Source organism: Micropterus dolomieu, linkage group LG10, assembly GCF_021292245.1.
Source record: "Micropterus dolomieu isolate WLL.071019.BEF.003 ecotype Adirondacks linkage group LG10, ASM2129224v1, whole genome shotgun sequence".
Classification (NCBI taxonomy): Eukaryota; Metazoa; Chordata; class Actinopteri; order Centrarchiformes; family Centrarchidae; genus Micropterus; species Micropterus dolomieu.
In genome coordinates, this window is record NC_060159.1 from 22,180,644 (window position 1) to 22,204,984 (window position 24,341).

At 39.3% G+C, this 24,341-nt stretch overlaps 2 protein-coding genes and 3 non-coding genes across 8 annotated transcripts; 3 read left to right on the forward strand and 2 right to left on the reverse strand.

Annotated features, from left to right (window-relative positions):
* Positions 1–1,093: 1,093 nt before the first annotated feature.
* On the reverse strand, positions 1,094–1,182 carry trnay-gua. The gene is given in 2 exon segments: positions 1,094–1,129; positions 1,146–1,182. It is a non-coding gene; the product is annotated as a tRNA-Tyr (tRNA).
* A 2,334-nt stretch (positions 1,183–3,516) lies between these two features.
* On the forward strand, positions 3,517–3,589 carry trnaa-agc. Its single transcript has one exon. It is a non-coding gene; the product is annotated as a tRNA-Ala (tRNA).
* Positions 3,590–4,045: 456 nt separating this feature from the next.
* Positions 4,046–4,118, forward strand: trnaa-agc. Its single transcript has one exon. It is a non-coding gene; the product is annotated as a tRNA-Ala (tRNA).
* Positions 4,119–6,036: 1,918 nt separating this feature from the next.
* Positions 6,037–10,096, reverse strand: ccdc25 (coiled-coil domain containing 25). Of its 2 annotated transcripts, none has more exons than XM_046061312.1 (9): positions 9,980–10,096; positions 9,694–9,741; positions 9,497–9,536; positions 9,194–9,245; positions 8,473–8,548; positions 8,167–8,270; positions 7,758–7,960; positions 6,851–6,896; positions 6,037–6,593 (listed from the first exon to the last, which is right to left on the reverse strand). In XM_046061312.1, exons 1-9 carry the CDS (start codon positions 10,080–10,082, stop codon positions 6,564–6,566), a joined length of 702 nt encoding a protein of 233 aa, XP_045917268.1. In that variant the 5' UTR covers positions 10,083–10,096; the 3' UTR covers positions 6,037–6,563. The 2 variants fall into 2 exon arrangements, with proteins under 2 accessions (XP_045917268.1, XP_045917269.1); XM_046061313.1 differs by having other exon boundaries at positions 9,899–10,079.
* A 1,597-nt stretch (positions 10,097–11,693) lies between these two features.
* esco2 (establishment of sister chromatid cohesion N-acetyltransferase 2) lies at positions 11,694–20,935 on the forward strand. Of its 3 annotated transcripts, none has more exons than XM_046061107.1 (15): positions 11,694–11,828; positions 12,522–12,590; positions 12,939–13,069; positions 13,259–13,538; positions 13,709–14,021; positions 15,041–15,162; positions 15,364–15,475; positions 15,711–15,798; positions 15,983–16,025; positions 16,394–16,532; positions 17,399–17,530; positions 17,985–18,074; positions 18,889–19,032; positions 19,580–19,764; positions 20,231–20,935. In XM_046061107.1, the coding sequence occupies exons 2-15, from the start codon at positions 12,538–12,540 to the stop codon at positions 20,361–20,363; spliced, it is 1,965 nt and encodes a 654-aa protein (XP_045917063.1). In that variant the 5' UTR covers positions 11,694–11,828; positions 12,522–12,537; the 3' UTR covers positions 20,364–20,935. The 3 variants fall into 3 exon arrangements, with proteins under 3 accessions (XP_045917063.1, XP_045917065.1, XP_045917064.1); XM_046061109.1 differs by having other exon boundaries at positions 15,364–15,457; XM_046061108.1 differs by lacking the exon at positions 11,694–11,828 and adding an exon at positions 12,380–12,398.
* Positions 20,936–24,341: the final 3,406 nt, after the last annotated feature.

The following is a 24,341-nucleotide window of genomic DNA, read 5'->3' on the forward strand; positions in this document are numbered from 1 at the left end:
TAAGACAGTTTTGAAACAGCAAAAGTTCATTTTTAAATGCAGACCATGTGGGGGAGGACTTGGCAAATCGACATTTATGTATATAATATTTTGTAGCTATAATTAGATTATTGACCAAAAATTCATCATTTTTATTTTGTAGAATTACACCCATCTGAATATTTTGATAGGAAAAGAAATCTATGTTTATAGATCTGGAGGACAACATGCTGTGAAGAGATTTCCATAAATTCTGAGCCATTTGACATTCATAAAACAGGTGTTCAGTTGTTTCAACATAAATGTTGCAGATATGACAATTGTCTACCTCAAACTTGAATCTTTTCTTTACAAACTCATTAGAGGGATATATATTATTTATTGTTTTACAATGTAAAAAACTTGCTAAACTTTCCACATCTGCCATCAAAAATTATGACAAACATTGAGCTCCTGACTTTCCTGCACGAGAAGAAGCTGATGGAAATTTTCCCCAATATGTGGGTCGCTCTGAGAATCTCTGCCACTCTACCTGTGACAGTCGCTGCTGCTGAAAGGAGCTTCTCTAAGCTCAAAATGATTAAAAACTACCTGAGATCTACAATGGCTCAAGAACGTCTCAGTGGACTTTCAGTCATTAGCATAAATCATGTGGTCTCACAACAGCTGTCTTATGATGATATCATAGATGACTGCGGCTAGAAAGGCAAGGCGAGTAAGGCTGTAGAACATTTGCTAAACATTTTGCATAGTGCATTCAAGTTTGTGTATAGTTATTTATTTTTTGTGCAATGGTCTTATTTATAATTTTTGGAATGTTACATATGCTGAAAGCAAGGTTTCTGTAATATAGTTTTTTCTGCAATAACATAATATAATATATACATATTTATATTGTATCTATAATACGTTGTGTGTTTGTTTCCAAAATATTTACAATATATACCTACTTCGGAGGCGAGGAAACCTTTTTATATACAGTCTATGGAGGAAGCCTGTGCCAACCCGCGGGAGGAGCGTGTGAGGCCGGCCAGCCGCCCGCTCACAGAGCTGTAATGGAAAACTGGTGGTACTGGTAATGGAAAAACAGCATTGTTAAGTCAAAAATGTTACCTCCTTCGAGCCGGATTTGAACCAGCGACCTAAGGATGTCTTGTGTTTTTCCTCTACAGTCCTCCACTCTACCAACTGAGCTATCGAAGGGATAGACAATAAGAGTTTGTCTGTAACCAGTCGGATCTGGACCTTAGCCCATAAAGTTATAATTTTATCCATATTGCCATAAAAATAGATGTAGACGTCCTACAGCAGCTTCTGTGAGGACAGCTGCATTCTAACACGGACCAGGGTGAGTTATAGCAATGACAAACCCTGGTTCACAGCTAAACTCAGACAGCTAAGGTTGGAAAAGGAGGAGGCATTTAGGAGTGGTGAAGTACAGGTTTAGCAAGGAGGTGTGAGCAGCTAAACGACTGTACTCAGAGAGACTAAAGAACCAGTTCTCTGCAAATGACACCACTTCTGTCTGGAGGGGGTTCAGACAGATCACAAACTATAAACCCAAAGTCCTCCACTCCATAAACAATTCTTGCCTGGCAAATGAGCTGAACCAGTTCTACTGCCGCTTTGAGAGTCAATCGGACACCATCCCCCATGACTCCTCCGTTCAGCTTCAGCCTTGGTCCACCACTTCTCCCCCTCCCTCCTCAGAGCTGGCCAACTCCATCCCCTCCCCTCCTCTCTCCATCACAGACAGTCAACGTCTTTTCAGGAGGCAGAAACCCCGCAAAGCAGCTGGGCCGGACTCTGTCTCCCCATCCACTGTGCTGATCAGCTGTCTCTGGTGTTCACAGACATTTTTAACACCTCACTGGAGACATGCCATGTGCCAGCCTGCTTCAAAGCCTCCACCATCATCCCTGTCCCCAAGAAACCAAGGACCACTGGACTAAACGACTACAGACCCGTCACCCTGACCTCTGTGGTTATGAAGTCCTTTGAACGCCTTGTGTTGTCCCACCTAAAATCCATGACAGACCCACTCCTGGATCCCCTGCAGTTCACCTACAGAGCCAAAAGGGCTGTAGATGATGCAGTAAACATGGCCCTTCACTACATCCTCCAGCACCTGGACTCCCCAGGAACCTATGCCAGGATCCTGTTTGTGGCACCATCATCTCCCAGGAACTCAAGTGGGAGCTGAACATCACCTCCATCACCAAGAAGGCCCAGCAGAGGATGCACTTCCTGCGGCAGCTGATGAAGTTCCGCCTGCCAAAGACAATGATGGTGCAATTCTACACCGCCATCATTAAGTTCATCCTCACTTCCTCCATCACCATCTGGTACGCTGCTGCCACTGCCAGGGACAAAGGCAGGCTGCAGCGTATCATTCGCTCTGCAGAGAAGGTGATTGGCTGCAATCTTCCTTCTCTTCTGGACCTGTACGCCTCGAGGACTCTGAGGCGAGCAGGAAAGATTGCAGCTGACTCCTCCCACCTTGGACACAAACTGTTTCAGACTCTCCCCTCTGGCAGGAGGCTGCGGTCCATCAGGACCAAAACCTCTCGCCACAAAAACAGCTTCTTCCTGTCTGCAACTAGCCTCATTAAGAAGGCCCGGGTCCCCCACTGACACTCCCCCCTTGCAAACGATACAAATGTCTGCACATGTAAATGCTGTTTTATCTCGTGTCGGGCTCAGACCTGGCACGTCGCACATATTTGTTGTTGATTTTTGAGTTTATATATTTATATGTACACAATATTCTCTTCCGCTGCGTTACTTCTGCACGGCACAGACCCAGAATAATGCACTGTACTGGTTGCAATGTATATATCTGCAACGTTGTTCTTCAATTCCATATTTATATATTTCCACATTTATTTATGTTGACTGTATGTTTGTCTACATGTAGCACCTTATCACCACAGCAAATTCCTCGTATGTGTAAAACACTACTTGGCAATAAAGCTCCTTCTGATTCTGAATCTGATTCAGATATATATATATATATATATATATATATATATATAGAGAGAGAGAGAGAGAGAAGTAATGCAGTTACAGTAATGTATTGCTTTTAGCTGTAAGGCAGTAATATAAGGCATTAATAAAACAAAAACGGTAATATTACAAAATTCAGGTGGCAGGTGACAATTCAAAATATAAAAATATAATGGAATACAATGCAGTAATCAGCAGCTTGTTTTTTTTTTGTTTTTTTTACTTAAGTTACTGTCTTGGACAATGAGTCATTTGTTTCTTAGATATTTACATTGAATTGCATGTTTTCTTGTTGTGCAAATAAACCTTTCTCAAAGCATCTTCATTTATCATTTGTTGCAAGCTATTGTTACCAGTGTGTCAAGTGTCTCAAGGATCTGAAAACAAACTGCAGAGGTGGATGCATAATCGGCAAAACTGATTTGGGTCTGTTGTAGAGAGGAAGGGATGCATTTGGATCCTGAATAATTAAAGAGGTAGGGACCCGGAACCCAATCTCACTTGAAGTCCGGGTACACTGCGTGAAAGAGGGGGGGATTAGCTCAAATGGTAGAGCGCTCGCTTAGCATGCGAGAGGTAGCGGGATCGATGCCCGCATCCTCCAATGTAGCATTTTTTCTTTTTCATTGTTTCTTTTCTCGGCCCTCTAACACAACACAACCATGCGTAAAAATTTAAAATATTCTTTAATGAGTTTTATTTTCTAAATAAAGAATTATTGCGAATTTCTGATTACAATAATATATTTATATTATATTTGCCAGATTATATATTTATGAGTGTGAATTAATTAGACCTCTTTTTCCTGTTTTAAATATTGACCTTTCAAAATAATTAGAAAGCAGATCTATCACATTTTCCAAAAATGCTGTTAAATTATTGTATGTATGTGAGTCTTTAATAGTTGATTGTTAGTTTGTGTCTGTGGTGCTCCTTTGCTCCCTTGTTTTGTATGTTATTATTTACCACTCTTTTTGTACCCCCTGCTTGTTTGTTTACGCTTGTCCTGTGTATGTTTACTTCCGTATATATCGCTACGTCACGAACTACTGTGCATCACGGGGGATTAGCTCAAATGGTAGAGCGCTCGCTTAGCATGCGAGAGGTAGCGGGATCGATGCCCGCATCCTCCAAGTTATTTCTTCTTCACATCAGAGACGACACACGTTTCATGGGCGCAACGCTGCACTTCTACAGTGAATGTTACCTACATTTGTTTACATACAAAGACCGAAATATTACAAAGAAATGTGGCCACCCTTACAATGGATGTTATCATGCTGTTATTGTCATCTTGGATCAGGGGAACTGAAATCTATAATATATTAACAACAAAACCTCTGGAGAATGTCCTCTAATTAATAATGCTGAGCCTCATAATACCAGTAAAGTAGAAATGCTAATCCTGGGCCAGTACACAGCATGTTTTTAACTGTATGTCTTCAGGAAAAACTACATTTTGTGATTTATTTTCATAAAGCAAGATGTGTTTTGACTTGCATTTAAAGTCAAGTCAGTGTGTATAACAAAATATACAATATTCATATTAATATAATAACACTCAAGGTCACTTTACGTTGGTTAAAAAAAACATTCAATAAGCATATAATGGACAACAAGCAGCATTTAAATAAGTGCATATTCATGTACTACAAATAAAAGTTTATTTATTTACATGTCTACATTAATATTGCTTGGTTGGTAGATGGAATGGCTAGTATTTAATAAAACATTATTTTATTTATTTTCTAGCTCATTTCTTTTAGGATTGTCTTTAGGAGAAAAGTATTATTGAACCATGCGATAATGTGACCGTGCAATACTGTAGATTTACAATTAGATATACTTTATTTATTTAGATATACAATTATTCTCCTTACTTATATCATTTATTGTTGGTTTGTTCTCGTACATTTTACACTATGCCCTGCTGCTGCTGTAACACAGTGAATTTCCCCATTGTGGGATTAATGAAGGATTTTTGAATTGAATTGAATAAAAAGAGCATTACAGTAATTTAAATTAACCTATATGGTTGTATCAAGTGCCCTCATTAATTTACAAACAAAATCAGCTGACAATACTAAGGCCCAGAAATATGCACACAAATTGAAGTCTAGTTATTTGTCCATTGATTATAGATATTTATATACATTTTTAAAAAGTTTATAAAAAAAAAGGGGAAAGTGTTGTATTTAATTCCAAATGGCAGCATATTTATTCATAATAACAAAGCTACAGTTCAGATGTTCAAGACAAACATTTATCCGTAAAATGTCAAGACGTCGCAATATACTTTCCACAACTCATTATCAAATCCTGACCATATATTCTGCTATACGCTTTACAGGAATCCTGATTTATTATCATCATTTCAGTAATACGATTCAGATTTTCAACATTGGAGACCAGAAACAAAACATCTTGGCACTGAAAGTAAACACACTAAAATACAGATATTACCTCAGAAGTTAGTATGATGTTGTCACAGGAAACAACTGGCATGCAAAGCACCTCGCTTAAAAGAAAGGTTAAGTACCAGCATCAGCATTTTAGACCCGCAGACTCTATAGTGAAGGTTTGTTAATCAACAGGGCAAAAACCCTACAACCCAAATAGTGCAGTATTTTTTTTAGCCATTGTTAATTAAATCATTGTATTTATCTGCTGAATACTGGGAAGAGTAGGTAAGCATCAAAAGCGATAGATATGACATTAGATTAGACACATACATCTGCAGGTCTAAACTGATGCGGCCGTCACATTCCTCAGTTGTTCAGGTCCAGTATTGAACAGGTGAAAGCACTAGCCGTTTTCATCTTTACTCGAGGTCCACTTGCTGGCTCTTAACTGTGTTTCAAATTTTGTGTGCTTTTTTAGTTGCTAAAGTCATTTATTTCTAGCAGAAACGCCAAACATTTGATTGTTCCTCCTCTCTGTATTTCATCATTGTAAACTGTGTCACCCTTTACTCCAATCACTATGGTGCTGCAGTTGAATGATAGTGGCTGGAACTGGTTTGTGGTGCTTTACAAAAGAATATAAAAGGGCTTGTCAACATAAGTGATTTTAATACATACACTGAATTGTATTCAATAAAATCTGGCATGCAGAGAAATGACAACATGAAGAAAGTGAGCAGAAGGGTTCAAAGGGTTATTAAACACCCACACACTCATTTTAACAAACATCACGATCTGTCGACATGGAAGTGAAAACCCAATCAAACACAGTTCTGCTACTTGAGTGTTTCCCCCGCCTCAAAATGAACATCAGCATTCTTCATGTCCTGTGTTTCTCCCACAGTGTCGTCCATTGATGAGGAGGTTAGCTTGGTTTGGTGGCAAGTGTCTGAACCAATCAGCAAGTGTGGAATAAGACCCAGCGCTGTCCTTCATTGGCTCCCTTTCTGCTCCAAGTGTCCAAAAGCAAAAAAGGTAGCCATTTGTCTTTTTTTATTTCTTTCTCTCCAATGTCAGTGCAGAGGTGCAGCAAGAAAAAGCAGCAGGGGAACATCCTGACAGCAGATCTGAAAGGTGGAGGAGGATTCTGTCTGTACTCTGCCTGGTGTTCACCGCTTACATGAAGTCGTCTGAATCGTAGCCGTCCTGCAAACGGCAGACAGAGAAGCACAAGTTAATGTGGTGAACATGACCAGAGCTGGCGTCAAATACTTTTCTTTTACCAGGTGAAGTAGAGTCAGGCCACTGTGCCTCTGTATAATCCAATAACTCTTGTAAATCTTGTAAAGCTCGTCCACAACCTAAATATGTTTTCATTGTGGAACATCGGTTTCATCAGTCTACCTCATACTAAAAAATTATTCTAACCCTGACTCTTACAAAATAAAGCTGTCTGTGCTCACCTCATTAGTCTTCATATTTTCACTCTTCATCAATGACGTGTAGTTCCTGGAGAGAGAAACAAAAACATTACAAATTAATAAACATGAAGGACTTCATAAAAATAATTTCCAAAAACAATTTGAAATGTGGACTTGTACTTGTTGATGTAGCAACGACCTGTATTAACTGACAATGGTTTTCTGAAATGTTCTTGAGCCCATGTGGTAATATCCTTTATACATTGATGTCGGTTTTAAATACAGTGCCTCCTGAGGGATCAAAGGTCATGGGCATTCAATGTTGGTTTTCAGCCTTGCCGCTTACGTGCAGAGTTCTTAAACTGTTGGGCTATTTGTTCACGCAGTTGTTCACAAAGTGGTGAACCTCACCCCGTCCTTGCTTGTGAATGACTGAGCGTTTCACTGATGCTCCTTTTATACCCAATCATGACACTCACCCGTTTCCAATTAACCTGTTCACCTGTGGAACGTTCCAAACAGGTGTTTTTTGAGCATTCCTCAACTTTCCCAGTCTTTTGTTGCCCCTGTCCCAGCTTTTTTGGAACGTGTTGCAGGCATCAAATTCAAAGTGAGTAAATATTTGCAAATAACAATAAAGTTCATCAGTTTGAACATTAAATATCTGGTCTTTGTAGTGTATCCAATTGAATATAGGTTTGAAAAGGATTTGCAAATGCACATTTTCTGGATTTACGTTTTACAAAAACGTCCCAACTTCATTGGAAGTGGGGTTGTATTTATAAAATCAAAACTTGAAGCTGAAGCTGAAGAGATTAAGACTACTTACAGACCAATAGTTACTTATGGAGGAATATAAATCACTGTAAACTTTCTGCAAGACTGAGATTTTCTATTATTTAGTTCAGTCCCACTTCACTAAAACAATGTCACAGGGTTGTGGACCTACTTGAGTTCCTCCATCTCTTTTTTCCTCTTCTGCTCGTCCTTCTCTTTCTTCTTCAGGTCTTGGAGCTGAGCTTTCTTCTCATTCCTCTCCTCTCTGTCTCTCGACTCTTTCTCCGCCGCCAGGTCAGGGAGCCGTTCTTCTTTAGTTTTCTCCAGACGGTTTATGATCTCGTTGATCTTCCTCTCCACCGACACGATCTTTACCTGTGAAAACACAGAGCAAGCATGACACACCTTAACTGATGATCTGCCAGCGATGAGACTCATGATGAAGCTCATTGCTGTTGTTCATTTATATACAAGTCTAAAAAAACAACTTGAGAAATAATCCATCAGAGTGAACATGAAGCCTTCATCAGGTTTAATCAAACTCTGTTTTATACACGTTATACCCATTATCCACTGCTGACCTCTTTCTGTCGATGGAAGCCGATCTGTCCTACGTCCATGTCTCCGGTTTTCTTCAGGTTTGACCACGGTGTGTAAACCACATTGATGTTGTTCATCTTGCAGCCTGACAGCACACAACATAGTTTGCTTTAATACACACCGAACAACAGCCAGCAGAAAAGAGCAGGATGCACTTCGATCAGCTGTTTTAACCACACCAAGATCACAGAGAGCTCATTCTGAAACCCTGTGCTCATGACTGATACCTGATCCCAATCACAGAAATCATACAAATGATATGACATCATCAGGAAGCAGATCGTTACCTTGGATGCTGTTGTTTTTCACCAGCTGTGCACAGTCTATCAGCACCTCCGGGGGGATATCAGCTATTGTGTGACCCTAGAAAAGACACGCACAGAGCAAACTAAGTGCTTGGTTGGTCATTGAACAGTATCACCTTCCCCCACACACTTTTCCGACGTCAGTATTGGGGGGCAGCGTCTGACAATTTGGCAACTTACTGAAACCAACAATGTGAAAATCCCGTCTTTCTGTATGCAGTGATGGGCTATGCAGGGTTCTCTTTCAAGCTCTTTATCATTCTCTACAAACTACTTCTGTCACTTTGTGCGCGTACAAACAAGTGCAACACTCTGAATGACTTTGAGGACAAACTGCAAGAAATGTGGTGCATAATCCCCATTTGTATTTGTAAATACAAAATCCTGAATCAATGTGATCTTTGCTGAAAGCAACAGCACACCCTGAAGGCGGTTCTGTGAAATGTCTTCTGTGTTCAAGGGCTAAACCATAAACACAAAATAGATCATCAGTGTTGTCTCATTTTTGCTGTTTTGCCCTAGGCTAGGCTACATGTAAATTTAGCAAAAATAAAGGAAACTTAAATCTGTAGTAAATAAAGCAAAAACAATCAGTGTGTTCAATATAGCCAATCTCAATTCTGTACTATCAGATAATGAGGACTAAAGCCATGATCGTGTACTTAAATGTCAGTGTTTCAGGTACACGGTGCTTACTCCTCACCTTTGGCAGTCTCAGATAAACGTGAGCCGAAGACAGTTTGTCCACATGAAACCTGGACGTGAAAAAGAAAACACAGTTGTTTAGTTCAAACAACAAAACATCATCAACTCTTGGAAGACAAGTTTATTTGTATAACACATTTCAAGAACAACGCTTTACATAAAAGCAACATATGGCAACATAAAAACACACATTTCACAGTTTTCTGGTTTTTTGCTATTGTAATTCAGATTGATATTCCTACTAATCGTGCTGACAGATTATATTATTTTATCTATTAAACAGTAGCAAAACAAGTCTCACCAGATGTCTTCAGGCCATCCATACTTAATTAGATCCTCATCTGCGAAAACAATCCCAACAAGTTAAGATGTAGCATCATTTATGACAGATATCAATACAAACGAGAGAGACAGCAGAAGTCGAATAGTTTACAAAACGCAGTAACTTAAGTGTGTGAAAATGGGCGTTTGTCTGTGACACAAAGATAACAAACTTACTTTCGTATTTGTCTTTTCCCATGTAGATTGTGTAGTGGGGGTTCACCACTGATAGATAAACCACAAACATGTATAGTTACACGAGGAAATAGTAATATATAAACTGGCAGAAAACACATAAAAGCACAAAGAACTTTCTTATGAGCTAACCAGGCTAACAGGTACGAGCTAACGCTGCCGTTAGCCGTGCTGTTGCTTCACTCACCGGCACTTGTGAAGTAAAACACCATTTTACGGGAATTAAAACTCGCCACTCAAAGATGAAGAAGTTTGAAAGCAAACCCACTGATTATGAAGACAATGAATAACCAGCTGTTTGCCCGCTGATCGCTGCTGCTGTCACTTCTCGCATGTACAAGTTGACCCGGGAAGTTGTTAGCTAGCTCCATCAAGCTACAGACAGTTAGCATGAGCCAGACCGGAACTACTCACATCTGGTTTACAAAATAAAAGCTTTTACGTTCCATGCATTTGCCACCGTCCCTCTGGATGTTTAGACTTGGGGTATTCCTCTTTGTATGCTTTTGACAGTTGTTTACCCAGCTAGAGTTTATTTATCAGGGACAACACACATCAAATGACATCAATATGATGTAAATGTGTCAGAGTTAGCCAAATGTCAGTCCCTGGGCAGCTTGACATTGTTGGGATAGTTGTAATAGGTTACAGATTACATTTTACTGCAGATCTCCTGAAGTCCCATAAGATGACATCTTTTATCTTGTGTGCACTAAATAATTATTATAAATTATTAACTTAACAACTTGTTCCCACAAGATAATTATCGTTTCCCCTCAAGATAATAACTAGTAAACACACGATAAAAATTTGTGCGCAGAAGATAAAAAATGTCTTGTCATGGGACTTCAGGGACTCCTTAAGTTAATTTCAATGTAATAGATGGGTAAGTATTTTAATTACTTTATCAAAGTAATGTAACTTATTACATTTAATTACTTTTGGATTACTTTTTTAATATTTCTAGTGAATGTTAGATTGAGCTTGTTTTTAGCTGTATAGTGTATATTTCTATCTTCCTGTAAATTCTTCTGTGTGTTAGTACATTGATAACAACTTGAACCCGGGGTTGAGTTCCTTGTATGTGTGCAAATAATTCTGTTGAGTCCTCAGAACATCTGAAATGAATCACCTCTGTATTTGCTATAAAAATATAGTTGAAACCAAGCACCAAGAAAGATTTTATCTATACAGTTGGCACGTTTCCAATTTGTTTTTAATAGTTTTCATTTTATTTTTCTGTTTTCAACAAACCTTCGAGGTAGTCAACTTCACAGCTAGTGAAATTAAACCTTTTTTGAAAGGAAAATTGTAATGAAATAAGTCAAATTAAATACATTGTATACCCATATGCATGCATGCATACACACATAAAGTATATATTCGTACAAACTTGTACTTGTTGTACACTCTCCAAACATGTACTATTGTTAGTAGTAATAATAAAACTATACAGTAATAATAATAATGCAATATAAATATTAGTATCTTATAGAAATTTAAGTGATAGGTTCAACAAATTTGATGATACTAGAAAACCTCCAATAAACAAGGAAGTGACTAAATAGGTGAGGGAAAAAACTCCATTAATCAATAAATAAAGGATGAGATATACAGCGTGAAATCAATTTCACCAGATATAATCTTTCCTGCAGTAAATTCAAAAAACTCTCTAAAAAGAACTGTGAAAAATAACTGTCTACTTCCCATCCAAGTTATTCATATCTCCTCACATAAGGAGGAAAAATAGAATAGTACGTTTGCTTTAGCATAATTTGTTGTTACTTTTATTTAACCAGAAGAAGCCCATTGAAATATTATCTCTTTTTCAAGGGAGACGACAACATAAAGGCTCACTGGTAAAGTGCCGTTTACTGAAAAAAGGATGCTTTATTTTGAAGGCAAGGGCCAGAAGTCCCTCCATGCTTTTACTTTATTAACTCGATTAAGAAAATGTAGTTTCCGGTTCCGGTCCCATCTGGTTGTGCAATTTTTTTTAGAGACTAGCGCGCGCTGTTCAAAACACATAGAAGAAACGCGGGCAGAAGAAGCAGGAGATCCGCCTGCAACTCAAACCAACATTTATTGTTTTGTGCAGCTCGACAGAAGCTTGTCCGGTAAGTTTCATTATACGTGTTTGATACGTTTCTCTCACAAATGTCTTATTTATTTACGTTGACGTTACGTTAGGAAGCGTCCGCCCGTCAGACAGAACTGCATTATGTTTAAGGCAGATTTATTTATTAGCTGAAAAAAAAACGCGGACAAACAGGAAAAACGTTCGTCTTAGATCAAGAAACTGTTGATCGATAACAAAACGCCAGCTAGTTTGTATTGAGTCAGTTTTGTGTGAATCATCCCGCCAATTATCCATTGATCTCGACTTTAGCTGTTAAGTTAAATAAGCGCTTCGTTAGCTTACATGTAAATTAACGCTAAGCTAACATTAGCTAATGTCGAGATAATTTTACATTTGTGCATGGACACGATGAAATTCGGCGTCGTGTTAGTAAATTGAGAAGGCTGATCAGTATCCAGTATCCGTAGCGCTACTTAACAGTATATAATTCAAACTTAAGTCTTTTAAGACTAAATTACTTACCTATTTTCTTGTGTTCAGTATTACAGTAAATTGTGAAATTACAATTATGTTTGTGGATAAATGTAATTGAAGTTTAAAAATGAGAGTAAGTAACATTTTAAAGCTGAAATGCTGATATTTTATGTTAACCTGTTAACCTTGAAGACCTGCTAATGTTACAGTGTGTGTGTGTGTGTGTGTGTGTGTGTGTGTGTGTGTGTGTGTGGAGGTAAGGGTTTGTGAAAATGATGCCAACCACTACCAGAAAGAGAAAGCTCTCCTCTCTGGACTCTGACAGGTGAGTTGTGAACACACTGGGTTTAATCATTGAGAGTTTATTCTCAAAATGTACTTCTATTTGTGGTTGGGATGTAACAAACAGCGCTAGGTATTGAACCACAATCCTGACAAACGTTTCTATAGAAGAGATGATAGAAAACTCAATAACTGTAAGCTAGTATTGAAAAATTAGTCAGATTTTGTAATTTTATTTACTTATTCTTTGACCAGATTGGGCCAGATTTAAGTCAAAAGTTAGCCAAATTTAGACTCTCTTTTTTTATTTTTTTTTAATGTAAGGCAAGACAAACTCCTGCAGCACTTGGTTCTCCCTGTGACTGATCCTCTTATTTAACTTTGACTCCAGTCACCCGGCTAAGAAGGGGGTGAGCGAGGCGATGTCCCCCGTGAAGAGGAGATCGCCCAGGAAGAAGCCAGTCAATCTTCTGGACAAGGAGAACTGTGCCTCACCACAGAAATCCCCATGCAGACCAACAGGTAGGGTGGGCTAGTGAAAAGTATGCTTTGGATCAGTCAGTGTTTAAAAATATGTTTTTAGGTTTGAAGTGGAGGGTTCTTCCCCTGGAAGATGCAGTTAGGACATGCTGCAAATTACTTATCTTCCTCCTTTTTTCCACACATACTTTCTCTCAAGTCTTTGTTTGCGTATCCATGTTTTGCTTCTAGACTCTCCAGCCAAATCACCCCGTAAATCTACGTTCAAACCATCCATGGTTACAAGCTCCTTCTACGGGAAGAAGAAGCCCATCTATCTGACTCCATTAGAGAGGAAGGCGATAAAGGAGTCTATGCCATCTCCTCCTCCTACTCTTCCTCCCCCCCCTCCCCAGGAGAAAAAGAAGAAGAATGTTAAAGGAAGCAGCAAGCCGCGAAAGGTGGCTGCAGGATTTGGTAACGCGGGGAAGATGGGTGTCAAGGCGATCAAGCTGCCTAAACTTAATAGCAGGTTTGTTTCCAAATAAGTTATAGTCCAGCTACAGCTGTTTTGTTGGTGCCGCTGCAGCTTTCTGAAACCCCGTTCTATGTCTAGACATCATGTGTTTTTCATCATAAGTGCAGTTTTAGTTATAATTTACCTTTTTGTTTCTGCAATCTTTACATTATTTAATTCAACAGTTTCACTGCTAAACCGGCCTCCGCTACAACCGCTGCTTCCGCCGCCAGCACCAAGCCAGCAGAGTCCAAGAAAGCCATCACCATCACTTTCAGCAGCCTGAAGCCTAAACCGAAGATCTTTGTTGGAGCTGCTTTCTTCAGTACAGGGAAGAAACCTACATCCATGTACAAGAAATCTGCTCCAAAATCCTCAACCAGGCCGGCTTCAGGTCCAGTGAAAAGCAAAGCCGTCCTGCCGCAGACGAAGAGTGAGAAGCAGCAGCAGCTACCACCCGCCCCGGTGATGAACCAGCAGCAGAAACATCCCCAAGAGGTGAGGTGGAGCCGTTGTGTTTGTTTATACTCTGCAGGTCAGAGATTAAGTTGTCACCAATATGTTTAACATTTTACACCATCTCTTAATATTGTTTACTTGTTAACTTTGAATTGTGCCCCAGCCAGAACGTGACGTTAAGCAGTGCTGTTCACACACTTTTTTCAAATTATCAAGTGAACTCGCAGGCAAAGCTGGATTGCCCACTGAAATTCCCAAAGTCCTTCCCTTTTTAGTGCTGAGGTTTTGAGTGTTTCAAAGGACTTGCAGCTTACAGAAAAGTCTCGGCAAATGTCTTAGTATATATGATGTTGGGACCATGCAGTACTGCAGGGAATAGATCTCTATCTTCCACAAGCAGCCAAACCCTGTTCGTTAAGCCGTTAGCGGAGTCATGTTCGGTCAGATTTTAGTTTGGTTGGTAATCTCAGATTCATGTCCTGTGAGACTTGTATCAGCATTTATTCAAGCTTTCTTTAACTTGTCCAATCTGTCCATGCATTGCAAAGCTTATTGTGTTGTTATGACAACATATGCTGTCATGTCATTAGCTGCGGCATAACTGCCTATTAAACCGTTTTGAAGACGCAGAGTTTAATATTTATTGTGTTTTTCTTCTGCTTTGATACGTTTGAAAAGGTAACATAAAATGTTATTTAATGTAAATGTGGGACCAGTATTTTATTTTTTAGCACTTCCCAACAAGTAGAATTGTTTTAATTTTTGTCTTGGCCATTTTAAGGAGTTAAAAAATAGTGAGTAAATCTTTGCTTTGTGAAAACATCATTGACCTCGAAAGGGGGATGTTTTAAATTTCAGCATTTATTTGCTTTTCTTAATATTATAGTGACTGATGACAACTCATGCCACATCTGATTATATTAATGGTTGACTTGAGTCGTGCACAAGTTAAAGTCACGTCCCAGAGCACTTACAGTGGTAATCTTCATCTTTTTTTTCAGGAGCAAATATTGTCTTGTTAACATAACATAGTATTTTGTCCTGGTTGTTTCCTGCAGACTGACAACCAGCTGGTTGAGACAGAAGTGAACAAGTCGGGCGCCAAACAGAGAGCAAAGTTTGATCCGACCGACTGGATGGACTCTGTTAATGAACAGCCTGAAACGCCAAAGCCATTAAGGTGCTTTATTGTATCACCTTTATTTCTTCTTAATTCTAAATGAGAAGAAATTGTTCATTCTACATTTGAAGAGAACAAACATGGCCAACTTACCATATTTATTTTGCCACGTTTAAAAGTTTTGTTGTCCTGTGTACGGTTCTATGTTCTTGGCTGAAATGTTGTATACCAAAGTCAGTGACCGTCATCTTCTTCCTGCAGCTCTCCTAAAATGTTGAAAGAGAAATACGGGATTACCAAGGAGCTGACGATTGTGTTGACAAGGACCCCGACACCAAGTCCTGCTTCCACAGCGGTATCCCTTAGTACTCTGGTACAGCAGAAGTATAATGTTCATAGATATCGCTGTGGCGGTTTTCTTTTTTTCTGATCCTTCATACGTTCAAAACTTTATTATCTCACTTCGGTGTACGATAGCCCAACTTCAGCTGCAGCTTTTAATCATTACTAGACAATTGTGGCTGAATAAAGGTAGTTGATCTCTAATTATTCAGAGAACCATAATTTCTGCTTATGGTGCTCATAATATTCAACTTTCCTTCCTGCAGGATGTTTCTCTGACTGATGACGGCTCTGAGCCCCTCTTTGACCTGAGTGATATAAGTCCCACCAGTGCTGCTGCCAGCTCGCCCAAAGGTACAGACACCAGTAATCCAGTTCAACAATGCAACTGTAGCTAAGACACTGACTAGCACACATCAAATCCATCGGATTTCAGCAGCTTTTAGTCCACTCTCTTTATTTTAAAAGTTGTTTAAAAAAGTCCTCGTGTTCCATGAAGGCTTTATTATTTTTTTATAGTTCTTTACTTTCTCCACAGAATCTGCAGCAGTGTATCCCATCTTTGGCTCTGCTTCCAAGAGGTAAGACGGTCTGTTTAATTATCAACAGTTAACATGGCACAGGGAGGAAAGTTGGCTCTGTATTTTCCAGCATATACAGAGGATAAGCTTTGAGATTCCTGCAAAAGCAGAGAGTGGATGACCGGAAGATGAGAAGCAAAAGGATGAGCAATGAAAAGTTCAACATTTAGAAACAACGATGGCACTGGTGTGAAAATGCAGCTAAATCATCTCTCCCGTTGTCTTTCCTTTTTATGTAATCTGGGATAAGTTATGGCAAAAATAAACAAATTAAAACTTACTTCAGCCACTTTGAATGCCATGTCAAAGTCTCTTTCATTAACCCGGTCAACTCTACAGTATGTTTTGTTGTTTGCTGTCCTTTACAGGTTGAGAAAAGCTCTGCAGCCACCAGCGTCCTGCAGCACCCCCTCCGGACAGTTAACGTCACTCCAGACTTCTACCTCGACCAAAGAGCGACCTGCTCGCTGGAGGAAAGAGAAGCAGGATGACGACCAGCTCATCATCGTAAGTTAATATTTATATTCTGATGTGCAGAGTGCTAGATGTTGGCGGATACTCGAGGCTAGCATTTATCACATTTTGAAGGCTTCTGAAGATATTTTTATTCATTCTGAGTTTTCCTGATTCAGAATGAGGCAGAGTTGGGATCATCCTGATCACGTGCATGTGTACCGTGCCTTCTGCTGTCTCAAGCAATGTATTGTAAGACTTCTAATATACGATTAAAGAAAATGACAATTATCACCGTGCTGCATATTTTATTAAAAAAAACGAAGGCGCCCTATTCAACATTAAATTAAATACAACATAAAACAGCAGGTTGTTTTAATTTATAGTTCAGGGTTCTTGCAGTGTAGCTGGCTGATTTCCTGGATATTAAAAGTTTATCTGCAATCATCTGTTGTAGTTCTGGTAATATTTGTTGTTACTGAAAGATGTCACGTGATGCGGTTAAGCTCTGTTTGAGACTGAGAACTTCAAATACTGATGTACTGAATATCTTGTATTCTGCTGGCAAATATTATTTACACAAATGTAGACCTCCTGTTTCAGTCCCACATGTAGAGGCGCACAGAGCAGCGTTCACAAATGCATTTTTAAATTCCTGCAGGTGATATAAAACTATATTAAAACATGGAGCGGTGAGGAAAACAGTGTAGTTGTAGTTTAGATTGAAGCTGATTTGTTTTTTGTGCCAATGCTCAATATCTTGCTATAATTCTAACGCCAACTACAGTGTGTGCAAAAAGTAGGCTGGAAGATTGGAAATTCTAATTAAGTCACACCAGGTTTTGTTATTTGTTGGTGAACGTTTGTCAGTTTCCCTTCTTTTACTGGACCTTTGTCTTCCTGTGTGTGTTCTCCTCTAGGACGCAGGCCAGAAGCAGTTTGGAGCGACGACCTGCAGCTCATGTGGGATGGTGTACAGCGCAGACAATCCAGAGGACAATTTTCAACACACCCAGTTCCACCAGCGCTTCCTCGACGCCATCAAATTTGTGGTAAAACCTCCTTCCTTCAGTCTCCCTGAACTATCTAGAATGGAGACTCCAACATAAAAATAAGTGCACAGATAGTGAAGTTATGAAACCACATCATGTGCGAGTAGTCAGCGACACAGAGAACCATCATTGCAAGTAGACAAACAAAACAGTTGTTCAAGATGGGTTGAGCAGGCTGATGAAAGAAAATACAAAATGGATTTAGTTGGTGTTTATCACAGAAAAGCTACCTTTTGTTAAGAGTAAATAGACCGGTACTAATCCTGATCAGCATCCTGATTCCTATGATGGTAATTTACTTTAGCCACTGAAATGATTTACTGACTCTTTTTATGAAGTATTTTGCTGAGATCTTCTGCCAAGGCTGCTGGCAAAAGTTTGTTTCACGGGGAGGTGAGTTTGCTCTGAGCTTTTGGCTTGTATCTGCAGCTTCTTCTCTCTGTTGTGTTTCCAGGGCTGGAAGAAGGAGCGGGTGGTGTCCGAGTTCTGGGATGGAAAAATTCTCCTAGTCATGCCAGATGATCCCAAATATGCCGTCAAAAAGGTGTGGGTTTGCACTTCAGCTTCTCGGTGCATGTGTTTCATATAGTGATCGGCAAATTAAGCTTTTGTGAAGCACCGAACCACCTGAGCCAATTGTTTCGAAAATGGTTTCATTACTCGAAACTTCAGTTACAGTGACCTCTCCTGGCAAAGTTCAAGGCTGCAGGCAAATTAGACAGGCTAGCTGGTGGATAGGAGGCTTTTAATTACACACACACACGCACGCCCCTCGATGAGCAGTGCTGGAGAAACTACTTTACTTTTGTAGAAAAGACCATTAGTTATAAAGCATCTTTGCTTTATCACCCTTGGATTTACTTTGAAAATTCTTTGATGCACACACATTAAGACTGAACATCATGTTCAAATAAAGATTGATGAATGCATGTATTTTGTTATTGAGGAGAGCGTGCTGGGAAATATGGCACAGGTTGGATGTGCTTGTGTAACTATGACAGGGGGTGAATGTAGATTGGGCGCACAAACACTCAAAGCTTTCGAGACGATCGAGGCAGTGCCAGTGAATCACGTGACTGGACCGTGAACCAGTTGGTGATTCATTCAGTAAGTGAAGTAGTTGCTGCTTCGGACGTCAAAATATAAAATATATAAAATTTATAAAATATGTCGCCACTTTAGTCTGTAAAAATCTGTTCAGCTTGCCTGAAATTTGAAGTCAGTCAAACATATCACTGTTTTGTTGTTTCATATTTGATGTGTTGTGAGAGACACCAGCCCGTTGTTGCTTGTTACAGGTGCCCAAACTTGGACTTAAATCTTTCTTCCTCACAATGTGTTTGTGTGATTGGTTTCAGGCTGAGGATGTGCGGCGTCTAGCGGACAATGAGTTGGGTTTCCAGCAGATGACTCTGAGCAGACCCTCACAGGCCAAGACCTACCTCTTCATCAACACAGAGCGCATGGTGGTGGGATGTCTCGTCGCTGAACCTATACGTCAGGTAGGGATGGGGATGTACATGTTGCATTTTTACTTGGCAGCATTTTATAGTGGATTCACCTCACTTTGCCTGCAGTAAAGATCACCTTAATTAACATCAGAAGAAGTTAATATATTTACTATGAAATATATATTACGCTTCAGAGAAAACAGAGGTACAAATTCTTACAGCTAAGGCCTATTTAAAGAGTGAACCAACTGAGACCATCTAGTATCTAAATGAATGGCGACAGGAAACGCATGTCTGATTCAGTTCAGCAGATCACACCGATTGATCATATTGTTCGATATGCAGTATGAATAACTGTTGCAAATAAAGTACAAAAGCTGTGAACTGTTTATAAAGTAGTTGCTTTCTGTTGAAAGCAAACATTAAAATAAAATTAATGTGAATACTTTGTGTTTACTTGGAGCTAAAACAACCCTATTACCTCATGAACTGTCATGAGTTACTTGGGCTTGTAGGTATTGTTTATGTCGACACTCGGCAGGAAACTGTGCTTGTTTATGCTGATGGGATCATTACTTGTTTTTTTCCATCCCTGCAGGCTTACAGAGTCCTCGAGCAGCCGGATCAACACAAAGACATGACGAAGGACGACTTCATGGAGCGGCACAGAGCCTGGTGCTGCTCCACTGTCCCAGAACAAGCTCTGTGTGGGATCAGTCGGATCTGGGTCTTCAGTCTGGCCAGACGACAGGGCATCGCAACCCGCATGCTCGACACCGTCAGGTACAATGTCGCACTCGACAAAATCTTATTCTCTTCTTACCGATATTCACATTGTTGAGATCTTGGAAGAAAGCAAGCAAACTGATGACTACAAATGTTTTAACCGATATAACTGAAAGACCCCTATAAATATCCTTATTTACACCATTTCACATACAGTTTGTATATGACTAATAGCCAGTGGCACCAAACTGGCGCTCTCGACCGGAGATGGATGTTGACCTGATGTAAATTTGCTCAACCAAAGTAGTCCTAACCCTTGAAACTTTTTCTGTTTTTAAAAGTAACACTTTGAATAAAGCATACATTTTAGTTTCATGTTCACTTGCCCAAATAGAAACTTCTTCACCTTCAATTACTAGACTGAACTTTGCAAAAGCATTCAGGACATCAAAAAGTGTTGGAGCCAGTGTTATTCTTCTTTCTCCTCCCCAATAATGACGTTTCCATGTTTGTTTTTGTTCAGGAGCACCTTCATGTACGGCAGTCATCTAACAAAGGAAGAAATCGCCTTCTCTGACCCGACACCTGATGGCAAACTGTTCGCAACAAAGTACAGCAACACGCCAACCTTCCTAGTTTACAACTTCATTGCATGAACTTGGGGAAAAAATGTAACGGAAGTATCACAGATCACCAGATCCTCGTATGCAAAGCCATAACTGTTCAAGGTTTGTATGTTGACTAGGCCAGACTTTAGTTTGTATTGAGGAGTGTTTAAGTTTCAGTTGTATAATTATATTTCATTCTTTGTCCAGGATTAAGGTCTAAAGGTTTTAAAGGTTGATGATACACCTGTTGTCACTCAGTATTTATATTCAGTACTGCCTAATTAACTGTTGAATGTTGTGTGTGTATATTAGCAGTGCTTTCTATTCAGATGTTTATATTGGGTTTGAAACTACAGTGACTGAAAGTATTTCACAAATCTGAATATACCCACTTTGCTTGCTTTGATTCATCTTGAATTGGAGGACTTGTTTATAATTTTTACTTTTGCAAAGACAACTGGTAGCGTCTTGATATGTTCATTTAAATGTTCCTATTTTTTTCCTTCATTCTACCAGCTCTTTTTTTATTTTTATTTTTTTTTTTGAAAAGTGGATGCCATCATTGTTTTGGGCACTCCACTTTGTAAATTAAACATATTGCATTTGTTTTATGATCCTAATCATGTTTCTTAAATGTTTCAAAGACTGTATGTTTACCGTTAACTTAAAATAGAAGTACATCATTATGTTGTTGCTTTAAGATGAGGGGCTATCATCTGTGCAACTTGAACTGCAAACAAAACTGAAAGCTTTTAAATAGTTTGACATTTTGGTAGATGCACTTACTCCCCTTCTTGCCAAGAGTACGATGAAAATATTGACACCACTCATGTCTGTATGGTGAAGATGGAGTTAGCAGCTGGTTAGCGTAGCATAAAGACTAGCCTGGCTCTGTCTAAAGGTAACAAAAGTAGTCGAGCACAAAACAAGTATTAACGTAGCATTATAAGTAAAACAGTGTTAACATTTGTGGTTTTACAGGGGGTTGCATGCAGGACTATTTCTTGGACAGTGAGGTTGTTAGAGGTTGGGATTTGTTACTTTCTGACAGAGCTAGGCTAGCTGTTTCTAGGCTATTCCTTTAACTACAACTTACATAGGATAATGTCTTATTAGAGAATGGCCTTTTGTATACTACAAAACCTAACCTTACTAGATGATTGCAGGTCTCAACAGCACAGTATATGGAATAGCGACTGTTTGTTTCTCTTGCTTAAAAAGAAACTAAATCAATCTTTAAGCTTTTAAAATGACTTCTACCCATCCCAAGCTTATTGCAAGTTACTGTAATAGCATTTCTATTTTAGCATCTGGTTTCTTTATTCTTGAATTTTGTTTTTATGCCAGGAGATGATCTGGGGGTACTACATGCTAATAGATTTACAAATAACACTTCTACAGTTCTTAATGTTCCCAATTTTATTTAGAAAACATTTCAGACTTAAATCTACCACTAAACCTACAGTTATAACCACTGAAACATCAGCAGAAATAGATCAAATAAAAACAGGATAGCTTGAGTGACCAAGAAACAAAGTTTATACAAGTGCAGAAACAAACACACTCACGAAAAATCAAGAGGTAAAGAATGTAAAAACATTTAGACAATAAAAGTTGACATACATGGGGAGGAAAAAGAAAATACAAAGACAACATCCAAATAAATGACAGATAAAGATGTACAGTATAGGGATTACAGTGAGCGTTTGGAGCTCAATCATTCTATTCAACTGATATTTTCTGCGTCTAGGCGAACTATGTCCTCAACATGGTTTTCCTGAAGCGTATATAGTTTATATATTAATGAGTACAAAAGATCCTCCCAGATAAACTAGTAAATAGGATGAACTAGCAGGAATTCAGGTTGTGTTCATATGGTCTGCAATCTCTAAAATAAAGTATAGTCTGAATCCTAAATATTCCTAACTTGCACCTCTAAGATGAAAATGGAGAATTGGTTGTGTAAATCAGTCAATCACTATCACCTCACTGGGCGTTTTATCCAGCGGGGCGTTGCTCTCTAAAGCCTGGACGATCTGGGAGGCTGAGGGTCTCTTCCTGGGGTCTTCCTCTGTGCAGAGGTAGAAAAGCTCCACCATCCGCTGGTACGAGCTGCCCAGAGCCTCAGCATCTAGCGCCGGCCTCGTCCCCAACTTCTCGTAGTAGGCGTCCTCATCAAAACTCTCCTCCATCGAGTCCTCTGAAATACAAACACACTAAGTAAAACTCGTCTGAATGTAGCTGCTTGTAATCTGCAACAGGAAGTTATGCTTATTCTATTTTTGAACAGCAGGACTCAAAGGCCGTGGTTCCTGAACATTTAAGCTTGTGAACTCAAAGAAAGCGTGACACATTATCACAGGTTATGACGCTGAGTGCAAACAGGATTTGTACTCAGTTTAAGCAAAGAGGTAATTCTTCTTTCTCTGATTGTTTCATTTGAAGGACTTTTAAAGACTGGAAGAAGTGAAAGTATCCTGTATTTTACATGAAAACAGGTAAATAGCGACGAGGACGTCTTGCGGCCGTTCATATGGCATCCAGTGCATTTTAAATATCTGATGGTGATGTTTGTAAAATAGTAAAGGATCAGTCCTAAGTACCTACGTATTTTATTCCTACGGCTATCAGCGACTCTCTGAAGGAACAGAAGGATGTAAACTGAAGATAAATTAACTGTCTGGAAACTTACTTCTTGTATCTCTTCATTTGCAGGGACATGAACATCAAGAATTACAACAGGCAAACATCATAAAACTAATATAGACTTCTATGAAATATAATGCCATTTTTGTCAGGGAAAAGGAGGTGCTATATCACACAGCAAAAGCCACTTATTCAGTGGGTGTGGTCATTGTTTAGGCCATCATCTAATTACATTCATCATGGGATGATGTGTATCAGGTTTTAGATGGGTTATCACCCCTGCTGTACAATCCTCTGGGGGAGACTATGTAGTAATTTGTTGTTTACTACTTTACTAAATTGTTAATGTAGTAATTTTACTTTATTTAAACACTTTTTTTAGAATTACAAAATGGCTAACTTTGGCAACCCCAGGAGGTACAGTAGTTCCTTGTCGCGTCGGAGCTTTTAATTTTAAAAGTCAGTTCACAATGGTTCATTTTAGGTTGAATGTTCTCGAAGCTGGACATATAGCTGAAGATGCTGCTGCATATTTTGACATTTACCACACCTATACTGCATGTTACATATCAGGTATTTTGACTAAATGTCCACCGGATCCGGCTGTGTTGTATTTCCATGTTCCACTTTGTTGTTGTTTATATCGGAGCAGCTCATCTGAGGCATGATTCCCACGTGAATGTCCAGTATAAATGCCTGTATTGCCAAGCGACTTAAAATTAATATTTAATGATGCACTTGTCTTCACACACAGACAGCAAAACTAATTTAGGTTTGTAATTAGTGAGAGAGCTCCGTACTGTGCTTTAATGTGTGTTTAAAAATGAGTGGTCATAGAGAAAGTTATTGGTGAAAAAAGTTTTTCAAATTCAAGTACCGCGACAGAACTGTCACATTAATACACTGCTCAAAAGAATTAAGGGAACACTAAAATAACACATCCTAGATCTGAATGAATGAAATAATCTCATTAAATACTCCTTTCTTTACATAGTTGAATGTGCTGACAACAAAATCACACAAATTATCAATGAAAATCAAATTTATCAACCCATGGAGGTCTGGATTTGGTGTCACACTCAAAATCAAAGTGGAAAACCACACTACAGGCCGATCCAACTTTGATGTAATGTCCTAAAAACAAGTCAAAATGAGGCTCAGTAGTGTGTGTGGCCTCCATGTGCCTGTATGATGTCCCTACAACGCCTGGACATGCTCCTGATGAGGTGGCGGATGGTCTCCTGAGGGATCTCCTCCCAGACCTGGACTAAAGCATCCGCCAACTCCTGGACAGTCTGTGGTGCAACGTGGCGTTGGTGGATGGAGCGAGACATGATGTCCCAGATGTGCTCAATTGGATTCAGGTCTGGGGAACGGGCG

Coding starts and splice junctions, on each gene's coding strand:
- ccdc25 (XM_046061312.1), bottom strand. CDS start 10,082: ATGGAGCTAGCTAACAACTTCCCGGGTCAACTTGTACATGCGAGAAGT. Junction 9,537..9,693: donor GGGAAAAGACAAATACGAAA/GTAAGTTTGTTA, acceptor TTGTTTTCGCAG/ATGAGGATCTAATTAAGTAT. Junction 6,594..6,850: donor AAAATATGAAGACTAATGAG/GTGAGCACAGAC, acceptor TGCCGTTTGCAG/GACGGCTACGATTCAGACGA.
- esco2 (XM_046061107.1), top strand. CDS start 12,538: ATGATGCCAACCACTACCAGAAAGAGAAAGCTCTCCTCTCTGGACTCT. Junction 12,591..12,938: donor TCCTCTCTGGACTCTGACAG/GTGAGTTGTGAA, acceptor CTTTGACTCCAG/TCACCCGGCTAAGAAGGGGG. Junction 17,531..17,984: donor TCGACGCCATCAAATTTGTG/GTAAAACCTCCT, acceptor TTGTGTTTCCAG/GGCTGGAAGAAGGAGCGGGT.